Below are 19442 nucleotides of genomic sequence, written 5' to 3'. Positions count from 1 at the left end.
CCCCCGCGCACTACTACTCGAGTGAACATGTTTTTACGTGGGTCCGCGCTAGTAAATTTCTACCGCTTTCTAAATAATTAGTTTTCTAACTCGGTTCAATAGTCTTTCCTAGAATCTCAGTTTGATAGCCTGAACCTCAGAACGCACTAGTTTGTATATCATCCAGATTGGACATACCGATTGTTATATTTGACTATTTAGTTTTGAAATTTTCAACACGTAGTAATACCCGCTAAGTGCTCTTTGCTAACCACTTTGTTTCATACAGTTTATAAGAAAGAAGGAGAGGTTACGCCGGAGCTATCAGCGGTACCCCTCCAGTTCTCCCTTACTTATCTGATGTACACCAAGGACCGAGGTACTTAGTCGAAGAATAAACAAGTGTTTCAGACATGCGAGTAGGTGGTGCCTCCCCTCTCCCCTTAACGATGAGGCGTACCGTCCCATGGTGCCTGGTACTTGCCTGCTGTCTACTGTGGCCAGACACTTTTTATCCTATCCCGTAATCCCCAAACACCCCGAACTTGAGATGATTTACGTTCCGATGGATCAGATAAGAGGAGTTAAAGTACGATGGGTTTATAGATACGGGCTAAGGCCACTCCTCCCGGCTTAGTCGATCGTTCGACCAAAAACATTCGAGTTGCACAACACATTATATTATATAAGGATTCTAAAGTATAGGTCTCAACACAATGCTGATAAATGAAGGTGGGTAGTTGGTAGTGTGTACTGTAATAAATGTACCTGTCAAGAGATGCTTTTCTTATGCTAAGTATAGATACGCGAGCCGAACTGCCGAACTGAACCTCAACTTATGGGAAAGGAACGAAGCAACCGCAAATGGCGCGAAACGCCGCTCGCAGTTGCTTCGTTCCTTACCCGTAATACGTGGCTCGGTTCGCGTTTAAGTTCGCAAATGTATACGTACCATTAGGTTTCCTTTTGGCGTGGTTTTATGCCGCGTCTTTTCATTTCAATCTTGGATCTAAGACCAAAGAAACGACTTATTCTCTTCAGTTAGTGGGTAGGTACCTACTTTACTGGTCATTAGATATTTATGAACTACGACTATTTTCCTAATGTACTGCCAATGTATCATTTCGCACAAAGAATCTGCGTTGTTCGCTGAATGTCCACTCACGAATTAAGCCTGTGACAGACCACGCTTGGACCCTATTTTTTCGTGGCTTGGCCTATTTCAGCATATCGCTCGCCATACACTACCAATGGGAGCTAAGCATTGATGTATTATATTTAGTCTATGGAGCTAAGCCATGATGCGTATAGCGTAATGTGTCGCCTACCTTATAATTTGCGAGTCATTGGTAGAAAGTTTACTTAATTAGTAGGTTCTGCAGTTTTTCTGTCAAAATGTATCGATGTGTTGTTGTGTTGTGCAGAATAATTTTCACTGAAACGGAATAATTTTAGAGCTTGCTTTAGCGACCAGAGGCAACTCGCCGACCCCACAAAAGCGGTTGACCACGAGTCCGTAGTCCGTATATGGCCCACAGACCATAATCCAAACTCATTATTCTCGCATCAAATAATACCAGATGAAGACAATCTCCACCAGGTAAAACACGTTTAAAAACATAGGTCCGTCGATAGTCCGAGGAGCAAATAGAATGGTGCTTTTGGTGAGTTGGTGGGATTTAGCGAACGTTTTTCCGTGTGACCTTCCGCAGTCCGGCCGTCCACATGGCGATCGCCGAGAAAGGCTCGCTGGATATGCGACAGCTGCGTCCATGGCGCAATCGTGGGTAAACATTGAAAGATCGGCCCTTTCTTCTGGCTTCTGGTACACATGGCGCCAAATGAAATGCGCAGCTACTATTAATCTACTATCTACGCTCATCTCACTTGTTCCCAATCAGTATTCCGTATATATCTCAAATAGTCTACAAGACTGGAACCTGGAAAGTGGCTGGGACTATTAGGAGTACATAACATACCTCTGTTTTCCAATAACATAATGTCAAGTTAACTTATTTTCTATACTAAGGGAAAAAACTCACCTGAAATTACCTAGATTGCTAAAATTTCCTAGATACCTTAAATTAATATTAGAATAGTTGTTTGAAATTGTTTTAGCCACTATTGATCACAATATCTAAATACCCATTGGCCCCTGAGGAGATAGAGATTGATAATAGTAGGTACCTACCATCATAATACATGGCATTATTTTCCACATATTTTTTAATAGTTTTCCTATCGGAGCTATGGCGATTTGAAGTTTAGAAAAGCCCTAAAAAAACATAATTAAACTATTTTGCAGTTTTTATGTTCTGACACTTAGTATCTTTCTAGACATAAAAACTTAAGAAGATTAAATTTTGATTATTTTAAATGGGAGTAGTTTATGTACAGCTCATGATATTTATATTTATTTGTAACATTTCACATAATTATGTACGTAAGTGGATATTCAGACTCATAATAATAGTTAGTATTAGTACCTAACATAATACTTTAAAATAATAAATTAGTCAAATATTACAAAAAGGCAATGGTTGACATTTAATTAGATTTAAAATGAGATCGTAACAGTATATACTACAAAATCTTCTCTGTACACTCTCGTTTATTTTTATTTAGTAGTTGGTAAACCGAATAGATACACCTATGGAGATTTTAATGGAAACCAATGTCGCCATTGACTTCTCTCTTAGACTTGCCTGATATCATAAATATAGTACCGAAAATAAAATTTTATAATGATGAAACACAGTTCTGTATTTGAATTGTTAGAAAAGATTGTTTCTCTGTCTAAGTCTTAAGTCCACTTTTTTATATACTATGACTAAGTCCACAGTTATTATCAAGTAATTTACCATTAAAAAATGTCCTCCATAACACATGTAAACTCCTAGCACGGAGGACAACATAAAATATCTTTTTGTATTATTAATGTCAAGAATAATAAAAAATATCATATTTTTAATTAACAAAACACACTTTTTTGTTTTTATGAGTAAAATATAATCCCAAGAGTAGAGAGAATGAGAGTTTATGATGAGATTGTACCATGGATGACCATAATAATATGGTCTTACAGGCGCGGAATAAAGGATTTCTGAAAAGGCAGTGTTAGGTTCAGTGTTATCCAGAATTAGACCTGGACCACTAAGGGTACCATATTAAGCTATTATGAAGAAAAAACTATAATTTGTACAGTGTCGTTGAGGTGATTTTGCACAAAAACGGCGCTATATGAATAATCCAAATATTATTATCATAATAAAAAGTGTATCAGCATTGAATATGTAAAACTTTGCTTTATTTTATATCACTTTTCTAGTACAATATTTCTATGAGTTTTATGTACAGATTCTCATAGTTTAAATTGATATTAATTAAAAAGCATATTTTGTACTTTAAAATTAATTAGTAGCAGTATCAAATTTAAAAAATCTAATTTTACTTTCTAGGTCTGCCTGCGTTTTTCTTTCCTCCACCCGATGGTTTATCTTTTCCAGTCAGCATTGGATGAGATTCCGTGGAGCTTATTTTGATGGGAATATCATAGAACTTCACCTTCTTCTTTTTAGGTGGGGGGGACTTTTCTGGAGATTCCACTACGGCTACCTGAGTGTCTACTGTGGCAGCCCAGCCGTCTTCGGGGTCTTCAATCTCGGGTGCTATGGGAAGGAAAAGGAGCATACTGTCCCCATCGCCCTCCTCGTCTGAACTACAGAAGGCTGCAACAGGTTCGCAAGTTGTTACATCCACTTCAGTCTCTTCGTCATGTTCATTTTCCCCTTCCAAATTAATGGATTTATCTTCATCTGTTACGTCAAACTCTGATTCTCTCTCCTCATATTCTACATTCTCATCCAATTCTTTAAAGTCGGGGGCAAAAGCTGACCAGTTCTCCACCTGATTCTGGGCCCAGATAGACACAACTCCCGAACTGATACTTGTGATGATAGGTCTGACAGGATGCCACACTACGTCCAGAAGAAGCTCACCCTTTGTGCCATGTAATATTTTAACTAAATTTCCAATGGACTTTTCCCATATGTATAGAGCGTGCTGGCGAGCGGATCCGGCGCAGATGTACTCTCCGTCCCCAGAGAAACAGCATTTCTTCCATGTTGTCTTATTCACTAAATCTTGTAACTTTTGGATTGGCTCTGGCTCACCATTCTTTCCACATTTCAAGACTTCCCGGGCATTGTAAACCCTGATAACACGATCAGAAGTATTAACTAAAAAGCATTCCCCTCTTCTGGCAAACTCAATACTTTTAATTCCCGTTGTGCTGGATGTTCCAATTGTAATCCTGAAACTCGCCTTAATGTCTAGAGATTGAGAATCTAATATTAGTATTCTTCCCTTAGCATTACCAGTGTATACATTGTCCCCTCTTCTATCGAAAGAAGCTATAATGTTAACATCACCATCTTCATCCAGAGGCAGTAACTTATATTCTCCTTCCAGGTCTAACAAGAGCGCCGCATGCTTCATAGGACACACTAGGAATCTTTTATCATTTCTTGGGTCAAATTGCACCCTAAGTATGGGTGTTGGGAATCTGTAATGCTGTTCACATTCTCCAGTTAGAACGTCCCAAATACAGACATTGTGGTCAGTGGAGGCGGAGAGGAGTTTCTGGCAGTTGCGGGACCAACTGAGACTGCAGACCGGATGAACATGTGCAGAAATAGACTTGGCGATACCTCGGGTGAGAAAGTCCCAGATGAATATCCTTCCGTCATTGCAGCCCACCGCCAGTAGTGTCCCTCGCTTGTTGAAGGCGCAGGTGGCTGCCAGCGAAATGGAGTCCAAAGTTCCATCAAACTCCTCGGGGTAGTTCTGCCCGAAAGATTCCAACAACTCGAGATTCATCTTGCTTTATTGTAGAATTGTTTGTTACAATATATCTACAATAGGAATAACTTAAATTAACAAACACGACCACGATGATTGTCATATTTCAAAAAATGTTTGCTAACTAACAGTCAAAATCAAACTGTGAGACAATAACAAATCAAATGTTTTTTTTTTAATCAACGAAGTAAATAAAATAAAATAAATAAATAATATTATCTTATTCAATGGGTAGCTCATTAGACGTTTGGTAAACGATAAGTGTCTCTGGAGAATATAAATTTATTGTCATTCGTACGTATTTCAGGTTATATTATGTTGTCGTAGAACAGAATTAATACCCAAAAATATATTTGGTTTAAACTTAATTACTGCAAGAAATAACTATTTATGTGATGGGAGATGGTAAAAGATGCATTGAAGTAACATTTTCTCAATCTAAGTTGAGTTTGAAGGTTAGGAAATACGTATAAATTGTTAAAATAACCCAAAATAAACCTTAAGAACCTATTTTGTGGATGTTTACTTAAACCCCCGACTTAAATAGTGGTAAACATTAGATATTTGAGTTCAAATCAAGTATTCTTTCTTTAACGAGCCTTTGCATTCAGCAGAATTCGACAAGTTTACTGAGAATTTGGGATAGACCATATTCTAAAAAAATAGTCAACCTTTGCCTTGTCATAATAATAGTGTTAAATAATTAGTAAATTAATAAATTATAGTAATTGAACAATTATAGCATACGATGACATTTCCATGACAAGGTTGTAAGTTGAAAGAATGAAATTGGTAAGGATTTTCAATATTAAATGTACTCACCCATAGGAAAACGATGGCCCCGGTAAGTTAATCCATAAAACACACTTTTAATACTTAAAAAATAAGCGCAATTACTATATTTTTTTTATATTATCAAACCTCAAAACAGAGAAAATGGTAGCCATTTTGTAGTTTGTACACAAACAATAATGTTGCCCGTTTCTAAAATTCGAGTTTCTTCAATAAAGTATTCCATTCACACATAAAATTCGTAAAATGTATATTTTTGTCGTCAAAAATATTTTCAAAAGTATCAGATCGCAGAAACACGCTCAGATCGAAAGAAAAAGTAAGCATTGAGATATAAGATTTAAATGAAAATGATTCCCGACTTCTAAATATACAAACATTTTGTTTTCATTTCGTTCACAAATGTGTTCATTCCAATTACTTAAAAAGTAGGTAAGTATACCGAAGGGGTAGGCAGAGAAAACGAAACGCCAAACAACTCGGTCTTGGAACACACTTCTTGCCTCATTCACATTAATACATCGTTTCTTGAATAAAAACAATAATAATATTTGGATGATGTGTATGGTGCCGTTTTTATGCAAAATCACTTCAAGGGGCCAACATAAAATTCGTTGAAGAACAATAAAAAATCTTACACCTGTACCGCTCAGTATATATATTTTTAAAATAAATAAAGTATTTTATAAAATGCATTTGGGAAATTTGCATTAAATGTTTTTATTTTATTTTTATTGTTTTGAAGTCAAATTTGCAGAACTCCATTTTAATTTTAAGTGTCTTCTTAAATATATTCAATAATATAATTATTAAATTTATTAAAAAAGTTTGTTTTAAAACCTAATTCAGTTGTGTTATTATTATTATAAACAGCTGTCACGCGTAAACATAATCACACAAAAGATTTTTTAAAGTAATGTGTTTTTTAATAAACTGAATAATAAATTTATTGAATATATGGGCGTTAAGGCCCTGATAATACCTAACACATCGCCATTGAAATTATTTTTCACAAAATATAAAAATCATCTGAATATTATTAATTACAATGATCACCTACCTAGGCGTCTACTGATTTTAACAAAGGGCGTCAAAATTTTACTCTCGCCAGGCGCCGTTTCGCTCAGAGCCGGCCCTGGCCCTGTCGTTGTGTCGAAACCAGTTTGATGTTAGCAGAGATGTGCTTTATTTCAAATAAATCCATTTCAAATGGAAATGCAAAATGCAAAATGGGTATTTTCCATTTTGCATTTTAAATGCTTTTCTAAAAACCATTTTGCATTTTAAATGCTTTTCTCAATGCATTTTCGATTTTAAATGCTTTTTTGCAACATTCTTCCTACTATCTCCACTCATCTTTTTTTCATAAGCCCCAAATATCAGTCGGACCTCAACCTCGCTATGAGAGATAATTTACATTTGTCATGTTGCTCCCTGGTAGGAGCTCTGGCAATTAAGTGATACCATTACAAAAAATACTGAACATGGGGCCATGACGCTGTAATATTAAATGTTAGATAGCAGTTTCTATGTTTATTACGTTGGCAACATTAGTCCCGCGCAAAAATTTTGTGGTTTCATAATCTGTAGTCGTGGTGTTTTTGGATTTATCATCATGTAATATATTTGTTCTACATTGATGTCCATTATTAAATGACAAAATTGTTTAAAAATTCTATAATTATTTTGATTGTTTGACCTGAGAAACCATTTTGCATTTTCAATGCATTTTGAAAATAGGTATTTTGCATTTTGCATTTGAAATGCTTTTCTAAAAACCATTTTGCATTTTGGATTTTCAAATGGAAAAGTTTTGACCCATTTCCATTTTGCATTTCAAATGGTTTTGGGTACCCATTTTGCACATCTCTGGATGTTAGTATAAAAAGTTTAGAAATAATCTACGTACGTAACATAAAAGTTTTTATGAAATAATGTATTTATATTTTTATGCGATTAAATAAATCAAGTTCCCCTCTTTCGAGTTTCTTTGCGTTGCAAGTTAGTTTGCGGTTTTCTCCCGAAACCCGTAAGTCTTTTGAAGAGAATTAATTGTGTTCTTTTCCGAAAATAATAAAACAAAAGAATTTATCGTGAACTGTATCGTAAACAGTATAAATGTTCATCTGTGTGTGGCAAGTTTTATTGTAGGTTTAAAGTAAGTACTAAATACGAAAATATATTTGGGAATAAAGTTTACTACATGTGGCATCACTGCTGCTCGTCCTTGTTTACTTCCTTTTCCGTGCGCCATCTGACAGGCGAGTGATTTCTTTTAAAATATCTCCGTAAAATCTATATCCATCGGCTATATTTAATACTCAATTAAAGATTTATATTTTTAATGATTGTCTCTGTTACACTGTGATTAATTTTTATGTAATATTTTAGGTTCAAGATGGTTCAACGCCTAACATTTAGACGACGACTGTCGTACAACTCCAAATCCAACCAGAGGCGCATGTAAGTAAAAAATAACCTGTCAACAATATTTAAAAGCCAATTTGTTACTTCGGCATAAAGTATTTATAAGTTTTTTTCGCTCTTCGTCTCTTACTTCTGTTTATTCTCCCCACCGAACTTCTATACTGTATCTATATTCCAACTCTAACCTCATAAACGTCAGACAAATTGTCTTTGTTTTACCGGTTTCTCAAATGAAACCCCTACTACAGTTTATAATGCTGAAATATTAATTGTTTCTTTTCTGCTGCAGGGTGCGCACTCCTGGTGGAAAATTGGTTTATCAATACCTGAAGAAAGTGAAGAGGGTGCCGAAATGCGGTCAGTGCAAGGAGCGCCTTAGAGGAATCACCCCCGCACGCCCCATGGAGCGCTCCCGCATGTCGAGGAGGAAGAAGACCGTCACCAGGGTTTACGGCGGAGTCCTGTGCCACAAGTGCGTCAAGGAAAGGATCGTCCGGGCTTTCCTCATTGAGGAACAAAAGATTGTTGTCAAAGTTATGAAGGCAGGCAGTGCTAAACCTAAGAAAGAAAAGAAGTGATTTGTAAGTGACTCTAATAAAATCTTTAAGCCCTATGAAATAGTTTCATTTTTGTAGGTTAGCTTCCTGTCAAAATAATGTTTGAAATGTTAAGTGCCAAATGATGCAGCTGTATTGCGATGGGACATTATACTTCAATACAGTTCGTTACAGTCCAGTGACAGTTTAAAACCACCTTGCAAAAGCTGTGAATGTGTACAGTTTGTTTAGGCATCTGCTACAGTGTTGATGTCATAACTAACCGTTCAAGCTGGTTATTGATTTCTTAATACTGGATTGATAACTGATTAAATAACACGGTTTGAATTTAATAGCGCACCCCACTCTAATGGCTACTGAACTATTGGAAGTTTCAAAATCTGGTTCAAATGCTCATATTGTATCTGCAACTTTCCCACAAATCGCTAATCAAAAGTCTAGTGGATTATCGCGAGTTATTTGGGTGCCATTTTTGTGTATCTTTTATAAACAAACCACATTGAAGCTTTGGTGTGTATCAGTGTGAATTCATCACCCGGTAACTCGCTATGTAATGTTGGTAACAGTACCATATTGGTAGAAATGAAATTACATTTCTCATGAATAATAATAATTTTTGGGATGATTTGTATGGCTCTATTTTTGAGAAAAATCGCCTCAAGGGTGGGTGCTTGGGAATAATAACCCTATCACCTAATCTCTAATATTTCAGGTTTCTGTTAGCTTTGTCTCCCGGACTATGGTCAAATTGGACATATCGAAATGGATTCGCTTTGATGTTTTTATGACTAAGCCACTTGCAATTACCAAATATTGCATAAAACCCTTTATATTCAAGCTTAGATAGAATGATCTTAAATCGAACCTCAAAGCAGCTTCCAGTTGGTGTGATTCGAGCATACAAATTAAGCCATGTTTGAGTTTAAAAATAGAAGTTATTTGATGGGGTGGTTGTTGGTTCTAGATGTTTCACTCCAGTTGAAAATAGTAGTATTATGGCAAGTATGAAATTTCAAAGATTTCTATGTGTATACCAAAATTTAGTAATAAATTCACTATTATTGTCTCTATCGAGGTCTCTAAAATGTGAATTTAAATTCAATGTTCATGTTAGTTACTTCAGTTTTAAAAAGTACCCGATACTAAGCTGCTTGTTATGTAAATATAGGAAGAGCAACAGTACATAGCCAGATCTGAATAGTAATAAATTATTTGTACAGTTTTGCCTGTTCATTCATACCTTTTGTTGTTTTACTGTTTGAGCTTTGGGCCATCCAGGTGCACAAGTACATAGATGAAGTTTTTATCGATCTTGTTGGTAGCTTGTTTCGCACCCAAGCAAAACTGCGGATTGTCAATGAACAGACTTCTCACGTTTGCTAAAAAAATATGCTTAATTAAGTTGATGTTAGATTCTCGTCGAGGCGGTGGAGTGATGATAATAACACATAACAATCTTAACGCATACCCTCGCGAAGACTTAGGACGGGTTGTTTCGGAAAATTTGAACAATTCATCAAATTTCAACGTTCATTTTCGGGTTCTGTGAAAGACCTATTCAAGTTCTGTTTTTATATCATTGTAGGCTAGTTGCTTGACAAAACTGAATTAAAAACAGAACTTGAAAAAGTCTTTCACAGAACTTGAAAATTAATGTTGAAATTTGATGAATTGTTCAGATTCTCCGAAACAACCCGTCCTTAGTGTGCAATGCTGAATGCATTTGGGTCACTATTCTTCCCTCCAACTATACATCCAAACGTACTATCCATATAGCTTGTGTATATCTCCCACAAGGTCATGGATATGAAACCGCTCTCAGTTCATTCATTTGCTTACTCGCTAATGTAAAAGATCAATATCCCGACGACATTTTACTCGTAATTGGAGACTTTAATATGCCCACCATAATATGGGAAATGCATGATTCACACTTAACACCTGAAACTTAAATACACTTAGTTCCTCACTTATTGACACAATTTATTACTCCGAATTAAAACAATATAATCACATAAAAAGTTCCAATAACCGAATCCTAGATTAAATCATCTGTAATGAGGAATGCCATGTATCTCGTGCATGCAATCCTCTTGGCAATGAAGACTCACACCACCCATCGCTTAAAATTATATTACAAATCGATACACTCCCAATTATCAACGCTCTTAAAGTAATTTGCCTGTTTGAAAAAGCCGACTATGAGGTAATCAACCGACATCTATCGATGATAGACTGGTCATTTACTCCAGAAAATGCAAACGTTGACGAAGTAGTTGATTCCTTTTATAACATCTTAAATAATACCATCAACCAATTTGTTCCCAAACGCCTCGTCAAAAAGAAAAAAATTTCCAAACTGGTATTCAGCTCCTCTAATCAAAATCATCAAAGAAAAACAAAAACTTCATAAAAAATGGAAATCCTCTAATAATCCAATGGATTAAATAGAGTTCGCTATCAAACGTACACAGCAAAAACACCTACAGAAGCATTGCTATAATAAATATATATGTTTAGTTGAATCTAATATTCAGAATAATAATAAACAACTCTGGAATTACGCTAAAAACAAAAGTAAAACAACTGGCATCCCACAAATCATGCACCTTAAAGACGAATCAGGCACCGGCGCTCATCAAGTATGTCAATTATTCTCTAAAAACTTTCAGTCCACCTACGTAAGCGATATGGGTACGAACAATCGATAGTTCTACTTATGTAAACAATGATTCTTCGATTGGTTACATAAATATTAACAATCTAATGATCAATAAATACCTGAAAAATTTAGATGTTAGTAAGGGTAGTAAGGATCAAAAAATGTGCCAAAAATCTTTCTTACCCTATAACTAACATTTTTATAATGTCACTAAAAGAAGGTAAATTTCCCACAAAGTTTAAAGAAGCTATTATAATCCCTATTCATAAAACAGGGTTAAAAATTAACATTGAAAATTACCGCCCAATCTCAATACTCACGGTATTTAGTAAAATTTTTGAGCGAATTGTCTGCGATCAAATTTACACAACAATTGTTCGTAATATACAAAACCAACAACAGGGATTTCTTCAAAAAAGATCAGTACTAACAAACTTGGTAAATTTTACGGAATATTTAACGTGCAATATGGACAATAGAAACCAAGTAGATGTAATCTACACTGATTATTCTAAGGCCTTCGATAAGGTAAACCATTTCATTCCAATTCAAAAATTAAAACAATTAGGCATCCATGGTGACTTACTCCGGTGGCTCACTTCATACCTTTGGAGTAGACTTCAAAGTGTCTTAGTTGAGGGAACAAAGTCCAGCTTCTTCTCTGTGCCCTCCGGTGTACCTCAAGGTTCTCATTTAGGCCCATTATTATGTGATGTGTACAGAGATGTGCAAAATGGGTACCCAAAACCATTTGAAATGCAAAATGGAAATGGGTCAAAACTTTTCCATTTGAAAATGCAAAATGGTTTTTAGAAAAGCATTTCAAATGCAAAATGCAAAATACCTATTTTCAAAATGCATTGAAAATGCAAAATGGTTTCTCAGGTCAAACAATCAAAATAATTATAGAATTTTTAAACAATTTTGTAATTTAATAATGGACATCAATGTAGAACAAACATATTATATGATGGTAAATCCAAAAACACCACGACTACGGATTATGAAACCACAAAAAAATTTTGCGGGACTAATGTTGCCAACGTAAAAACATAGAAACTGCTATCTAACATTTAATATTACAGTGTCATGGCCCCATGTTCAATATTTAAATCAGTATTTTTTGTAATGGTATCACTCAATTGCCAGGGCTCCTACCAGGGAGCAACTTGACAAATGGAAATTATCTCTTGTAGCGAGGTTGAGGGCCGACTGATATATAGTAGGAAGAATGTTGCAAAAAAATATTTAAAATAGAAAATGCATTGAGAAAAGCATTTAAAATGCAAAATGGGTTTTAGAAAAGCATTTAAAATGCAAAATGGAAAATACCCATTTTGCATTTCCATTTGAAATGGATTTATTTGAAATAAAGCACATCTCTGGATGTGTATATATACGATATTCACAAATGTTTTTTACATGCTAATTACCTAGCATATGCAGATGATAAAAAAATATACTTAGTTATTAAATCAATCAACGACTGCATTAAACTTCAAGAGGACCTCAATCGTCTCTTTGTCTATTGCGAATTAAACAAACTTGTTATAAACATCGCAAAATGCAATAAATTAACATTTACACGTAATAAAAATAAAATATCCTTTGTATATACACTAAACGGCACACACATCAATGAAGTAAAATATATCAGGGACCTTGGGGTAACACTGGATGTTAAATTAAACTTTATCCAACACACTGATGACATCATTAACAAAGCCAATAAAATGCTGGGATTTATAATTCGCATAGCAAAACCCTTCCACAACATAAATACTCTATATTCCCTTTACACCTCATATATTCGCCCGCACCTGGAACACTGTACACCGATCTGGACTCCTTTATACCAAGCCCATATCGAAAGAATAGAAATAATTCAAAAAAATTTTTTAAACACATAAATTGTAAACTAAACTTACACTTCTGAAATTATACCGAATCCATTAAATTTCATAATTTTAACTCCCTCCAAACACGACGTCTAATTTTTGATCAAATCTTATTATTTAAAATCCTAAATAATGGTCTGGACTCACCAGAACTTACCAATTTAATAAATCTTCATATTCCGTCTAGATCAACCCGACAATCTGATTTATTTTATCTACCCTTGTGCAGAACAAACATTCGAAAAAATTCCCCAATTCCTCGTATATGTGCACAATATAATACAAAATTTTAGCATTGACATTTTTGGTAATAACCTAAAGAAATATAGATATGAAGTAATGCGTACGATCGATTATTAATATGAGAGTATGGAATGTATCGGCAGCATCTCCTATCCTCTTCCTATTTTCCTCTTCCTCTCCCCTTCCTTTAACACCAAATTAATTTTAAGATACTAAAACTTCATTTCTAATGAACTTTAACATAAGAAACTTCTGTGGCTTGACTTCAGTTAACTTGTATATTTATATCTATCATTGTATATTATATAAAAGCTGTTTGTTTCTTACAAAATAAATAAATTCTCGTAACTATTCTCGGTTCAATATAAGAACAACATGCTGGAGTACGAAATTTGGTTTGTACTGTTCATATCCCACCCCCGCTTCGGACCCTTCGCCAGTTCGACCATAGCTCAGTCGCTTGTCTTTGAGATATTAACCCATTCAGATAATAAGAATATCGATTTCAGCAGGACGTGATGATGAAATTTTGCACACTTGACCTGAATTAAGAGAAAATTCACTGAATTTAAGCAATTAATTATAAATAAGATTTCCAAAATCTCTGTGTTAAGCTCGGTCAACACCGGTGACTTAGCTAGTATAGATATTAAAGAAAAAACAGTAAACTGAAAACAAATGAGTGTATAGAAACTTGAACAGCGACAAAGATGATTAAAAAAAGTAAGTATGAATAATTTTTGTTAAAAATATCAAAAGAAATCTTACGTGCATAGTTTTTATAAAGATGCTAAAAATAATTTTATCTGACACCTCACAAGAGCGTCCCTGTCTGTCGGTGTAAAGGCAGGGGAGCTTTGTCACCACCCGGTTGGGCAGCGTTGCGAGGCGGGTTAAGGTAGGGGCTGTAAGAAGGAATTTGTTAATGTGGGTCTCTAAGAGGCCTGGATTATATGAAGGCTGAAAAATAGACGCTGGTAGCTCGTTCGTCATAGGAGCCGTCTTACACAAAAACGAGTCGAAGAAGAGGCCCGTTCTCATGAAGCCAACATTAACTTTGTGAACGGGTGTTTCACACACGTGCACCGGGGATCTATGCTGCCAGCTACTTAGAGCAGGCTCCATTAAAATACCTGCAGAACAGACTCAGCATGTCCACATTGTGTCTGTGTATTAAAAAAACTTACATTTCAATGTAATATAGTAAAAAAAAATTTTACGTGAATTCAAACGACACAAAACTTGTTGCCTTGTAGGTATAGTGTTCATGTACTTGTCACGTTTTTATAAATGTTATGTTCATGTGTATTATTAGTCCATTTTGTAGATTAACCCATCTACGCCCAAGACTAAAGTAATCGTAGAAAAATGAATAAATCCATTTTATGTAGTAGGGAATAGAGTTTTTAACAAAAATCAAAAAAAAAATATTTAATTTTTTTTTATTTACTAGAAAAAAAAGTGCCGTGCTCAAATGGGGACACTGGGCTCATTCAGTATGGTATTTCTCGAAGCATGATTTTTCAATACACAAAGTTTTTATGCATTTTTTGCACTCCCAACGTGCCTTACTATAATAGTGCATCGCAACTGTTTTGTCAACTTCTCCAGAAAGTGGCCAAAACCATCAAACTGTAAACTGAGCACTACAGAGGCTGATGGGTGAGAACGTTGATTAGTTTTTTGTCGCAAGTAATAACGAGCAATAGTTCGTCGAAATTGTAGCTGGTCCATCTTCACGTCGTTACTAAGTATGTGTAGACGCCAGACATTGCTAATGCATAGATCGAACAGGTATGTAAATAACACCCACCACCACTTCTCGCCTCGTATTGAAGTTTGATACGTTGAAATCGATTGATCGGCTTGATCGACACCGCCCATGCCTCTGTTGTAATTCACAAATACTTGAGGAATATTTACATCGGTTTTCTTCTTTTCGATTGAGCTCCAGCGCTTTCCTTTGTCCAGTGGAAGAACATTATCGTAGTTTGTTCCCATTGTACAAACGCTGTTATCCAGCCAGCGAACAAACAATATTTTATTGACCGTGTCAAACCGGTAGTCAAAGTCAGCACGACTTTTCTTTTTCATCTCCTTGACGGGTGTGAGAGGACATTTGCAGGTCCTACCCTCACGTAAAGTTCCTGTAGCGCGATAGCCAGATTCCCATAAATCCCGCATCAATGCGCTAGTGAAAAAAATATCGAAGAACACAACATGGTCTCTAGGATCTGTGTTTAGCTTGTTCAATAGGTTTTTCACAACTCGTGTACTCAACGGCTCATTGGTGGGTACTTGCAACTTGCCGCAATAATTGAAGCAGTAGCCATTAGCACTAGAGAGCATGACAGATTTGTGTGAAACACTCCCCATTGAATAAACTTCTTCATGAGAAATTCATTCATTTCTTGCTGAGGCAAGGGTTCGCACCTTGAACATTTTATCTGATGTTTTAGCAGCTACAGTATTATCACAGAATTGTAGGTACTTTTTGATATCTAAAAATCTGTTTCTCGTCATTGCCTTAGAAACAACAGGTACATTACAGTCCTCGTCTAAAGACCAAAATAGACGTTCGCGAGGCAAAGTGTGATAACCAGATAGAGATAGAATGCCCAAAAATGTTTTCAACTCACCAACGGTAATATTGATATCATGTTTATTATTTTTTGCATACAAATCAGAATATTGAAGAATCATATCGATTACTTCCTGATCAAAAATCTTCTCAGAAATTGAAACAGGATTTTTACCTTTGATATCAGTAATTAGGTTTTCGCATCATTGTTGTACATTATTATCTTCAAAAGGCATGTGATCGTAGCAATAGGCTCGCATTTAGGCCAACGGGGCCCAACATTGCCTTCTAGCGGAATTTGAGAAAGGCTCTTCATCAGAACTGTCCCAATCTTCTTCGTTTCTGTTTACAAAAACTTCGATATTTCCAGGAATATCTCTTGGCATGTCATTGGTAACAATATTGTCTTCATCGTCTTCTTCTTCATCAGTGAGGATACTTGGTTCTGGGGGAAGAACAACGATATCAAATTCAACATCTGAGTCCTCTTCTGCCATAATAGCATCAAGGGCCTCCTGGAGTCCATGATAGTTATCGCTTACTTCAAATTGCCGTTTCGATATATTTATGTGCAGTCAAAACTCTGTAAAAAAAAGAATATTTTACTCTTTATGTGCCCACTGTCCCTATTTGGGGACACCAACAAAAAAAAGTAGTTCACAGTTCAGTAAATTATATATTTTACCTTATCAAATTTTTATTCCAAAGTAAACAAAGTGTTCGATAAGATTATGTAGAAAAATTAAGAATTTACGAACGTAAACATATAAAAAAAATACTTTTTTTTTTTAATTTTTTTTTTTATAGTGAATACCTCACAAGAGTCCTAACTGCTCCCGTCTGGAGCCAGTGAGACTATGGCATCCCCAATTGGGGGATGTTGTGAGGCTGAAGGTAAGTGGGGAAGGGAAAGAGGAAGGTGGGGAAGTACCTGGCTATTCAGATCTAGTCACTAAACACGGCTAAAGCCATTTGGAGCAACGTTTCAATTCTGAATGGTGGTCTTACACCAGGGCGATACTGGTAGTATCTTCCACTCTGGAACGTGCCGCAAATATACTATATATTATTTTAATTAATTAATTGTGAAATAACACAAATTAATCAAATAAAATTTATTAGCGCACGCCGGGTTCGAACCCGCGACCTTCGGAATGGCAGTCCAATGCGTTACCACTGGACTATGCCGGCCGTCAGACTTGCATTTGGTAATCACTGCAACTCTGAGATTCACTTTATTTATGACACTAAAATACTTTTTATAAATGGTGTTAACCAAAATGTTTGATATAAAATGTAAGACACATCAATCACCTCGACAATAATGCACTGTTAGCAAAACTTACCATATTATTAACAAAATGGTGGGTAGATTTGAAGGCGTCCTCGTTTGGGCACGGCAGGCGTAAATGGATTAAGCCTGTCCCATGGGTCAGAAGGCAATCAACATAAATCGAGTGCTGTAAGACCATGCGCAAAAAATTAAGTTCGCTATAATATGGTAACGGTCTACAGTGCAGTTCAGTGTAGAACTTTTCTGCGCAGGGTCTTACAGCATTTGGTTCATGTCGATTGCTTGCGACCCGTGGGACGACAGGCTAAAAAGAATATGTTATATTCATACAATTTTCAATAAGTTAATTTCTTGGTTTAGTTTTTTTGGGGGTATCTGAGTTATAATTGAAGAGTTGTGTCATAGCTTTATTCTGTATTATTTGTAAATTGTTTAAGTATGAAATGTGTGTGATTCCCCCATATATCTATTACATAATTTAAGCATGAGTCGATTAAACTGAAGTATAAGCCTCCACTTCTGTTGGTAGAAAATGATCTAAACACCGATTAATGGAATTTTTTTTTTGTGCTGATTAAAGGTCTGATGTTTGTCAATATGTAGGGCCAGGTATTTTTCACAAAGAACAGTGTTTCCCAGCCTTCTTTATGCCATGCCCCACCGTAGTCCTTTCAAAAGTCAGATGCCCCACCGGTATCTTTTTTATTAAACAGCAGGTTAATTTTCAAATCATATTGTAATATGTTTGTAAACATATGAACCTCTAATGAAATTTAAAAAAAACCTATTCTAATACATATATTTTAAGTGAAATTATTACAAAACATTAATTGATAATGTATTAAGTAGAGTAAAATTAAAATTAAAACAATAATAAAACACAAGTTACAATTAAAATTTAGTACAAACACACACATATCTTGGCGCCTAATTCATTATTAAATTCAGTTACGCTTGCTACAAAGAAATTTTGTGTCCGGATCTAACTTATTTAATTTCAGTCTTAGGTCCCCTCTATTAGTTATATCCAATCGATTTCGTTTTTTAATGAGTAAATCGCTTATGGTGCTAAAATTTTTTTGTATGACTGATGAGTATTTCCCTTTATATGTGGAATGCCCACATGTCTCATCTCTGAAGTGTGGTGCCCCATCTCTGAGGCGTTATGCCTTACCGGTGGGGCGTACGCCCCACCGTGGGAAACACTAATCTAGAATGTGTAGGTTTATAATATCTTCTTCTATAATTATATTTAATATTTGGGTATAATTATCTATATCCATTATCTATAATTATATTGTATATTTTGGACAGAAGTGGGGCTAGAAAAAGTTTGAATGCATTGGAATATTGTATTTTGGGAAATAATATGGTTTTCTGAGTAAAATTTTTATTAAGGCGATGCCATACGTAGTAATGCAAAATCATGTGTTTTTGGTTTGAAAATTTGGTCGCCTAGAAATGTTTCAGATGCTTTAATTAAATACTGCGAGTAGAATACATCTTGGCCTTTGAAACAATAGAGTATTTTTTAGATAAGTCTTTTTATAAGGCCAGAAAAAAAATAATGTATAAGGCCTATGAAAACTGCTTTAAAGTTCAAAATCTCCTACTTACGAACCCATTTTAGGTTATGATTTTATTGTATAATGTGGCAAATTAAGTTATTTATAAAATGATCGAAAAAAATATATATTTATGCCTGGACATCAACAAAATAAAATAAAAGGCACTTTTTGGCCATGTTTATTTCTTGCATAAATCAAAACAGGCGGATGGTGTTAAGCGGGAATTTAAACCTACCTGCCTAACCTACTAACCGGTCTTGATATTTTATTTCAAACTGTCTTACTACCTGCCTAACCTACTAACCGGTCTTGATATTTTATTTCAAACTGTCTTACTACCTGCCTAACCTACTAACCGGTCTTGATATTTTATTTCAAACTGTCTTACTACCTGCCTAACCTTTTTTTTTTTTTTATATTAACTCCACACAGGAGGCCCTGAAGAAAATAATTTCCCTCAGGGCCTATGTCATCTTTGGGGATGCTGTGTGGAGGGTCTTTTTGTGGAGAGGAAGGAGTGGGTGCACTACAACATGGGTCTTGAAGAGTCCCATGTTGTAGGAGGGAGGAAACACAGAGGC

General features: G+C 35.4%; 3 protein-coding genes across 4 annotated transcripts in view; 1 reads left to right on the top strand and 2 right to left on the bottom strand.

Annotated features, from left to right (window-relative positions):
• tkv (serine/threonine receptor kinase thickveins) overlaps positions 1 to 5800 on the bottom strand; it is an 83183-nt gene extending 77383 nt beyond the window's left edge. The window contains exon 1 of one of the 2 annotated variants that reach the window (XM_089646969.1): positions 5662 to 5800. Coding sequence is in view for 1 of the 2 variants with exons in the window: in XM_089647093.1 (XP_089503219.1) it covers positions 5662 to 5665 (4 nt within the window). In the remaining variant the exon portion in view is untranslated. The remainder of the gene's footprint in view (positions 1 to 5661) is intronic. The other variant, XM_089647093.1, reaches the window with a different exon arrangement.
• On the bottom strand, positions 3258 to 5797 carry Rbbp5 (retinoblastoma binding protein 5). The gene is made up of 2 exons (XM_089647204.1): positions 5662 to 5797; positions 3258 to 4892 (listed from the first exon to the last, which is right to left on the bottom strand). Exon 2 carries the CDS (start codon positions 4855 to 4857, stop codon positions 3427 to 3429), a length of 1431 nt encoding a protein of 476 aa, XP_089503330.1. The 5' UTR covers positions 4858 to 4892; positions 5662 to 5797; the 3' UTR covers positions 3258 to 3426.
• A 2028-nt stretch (positions 5801 to 7828) lies between the features above and the next one.
• On the top strand, positions 7829 to 8676 carry LOC149426257 (large ribosomal subunit protein eL34-like). The gene is made up of 3 exons (XM_089636269.1): positions 7829 to 7892; positions 8023 to 8094; positions 8348 to 8676. Exons 2-3 carry the CDS (start codon positions 8030 to 8032, stop codon positions 8634 to 8636), a joined length of 354 nt encoding a protein of 117 aa, XP_089492395.1. The 5' UTR covers positions 7829 to 7892; positions 8023 to 8029; the 3' UTR covers positions 8637 to 8676.
• The last annotated feature ends 10766 nt before the right edge of the window (positions 8677 to 19442 follow it).

This window comes from Hesperophylax consimilis, chromosome 1, assembly GCF_061612785.1.
Source record: "Hesperophylax consimilis isolate HC1 chromosome 1, BYU_Hcon_1.0, whole genome shotgun sequence".
Taxonomy (NCBI): Eukaryota; Metazoa; Arthropoda; class Insecta; order Trichoptera; family Limnephilidae; genus Hesperophylax; species Hesperophylax consimilis.
Note: the sequence above shows the minus strand (reverse complement) of the source record. Positions and strands in the feature narration are given on the sequence as shown.

Excerpts from the sequence above, each read along its gene's own strand:
- Rbbp5 (XM_089647204.1), bottom strand. The coding sequence starts at position 4,857 with ATGAATCTCGAGTTGTTGGAATCTTTCGGGCAGAACTACCCCGAGGAG.
- LOC149426257 (XM_089636269.1), top strand. The coding sequence starts at position 8,030 with ATGGTTCAACGCCTAACATTTAGACGACGACTGTCGTACAACTCCAAA. Across the intron at positions 8,095-8,347 it reads AAATCCAACCAGAGGCGCAT|GGTGCGCACTCCTGGTGGAA; the intron begins GTAAGTAAAAAA and ends TTTCTGCTGCAG.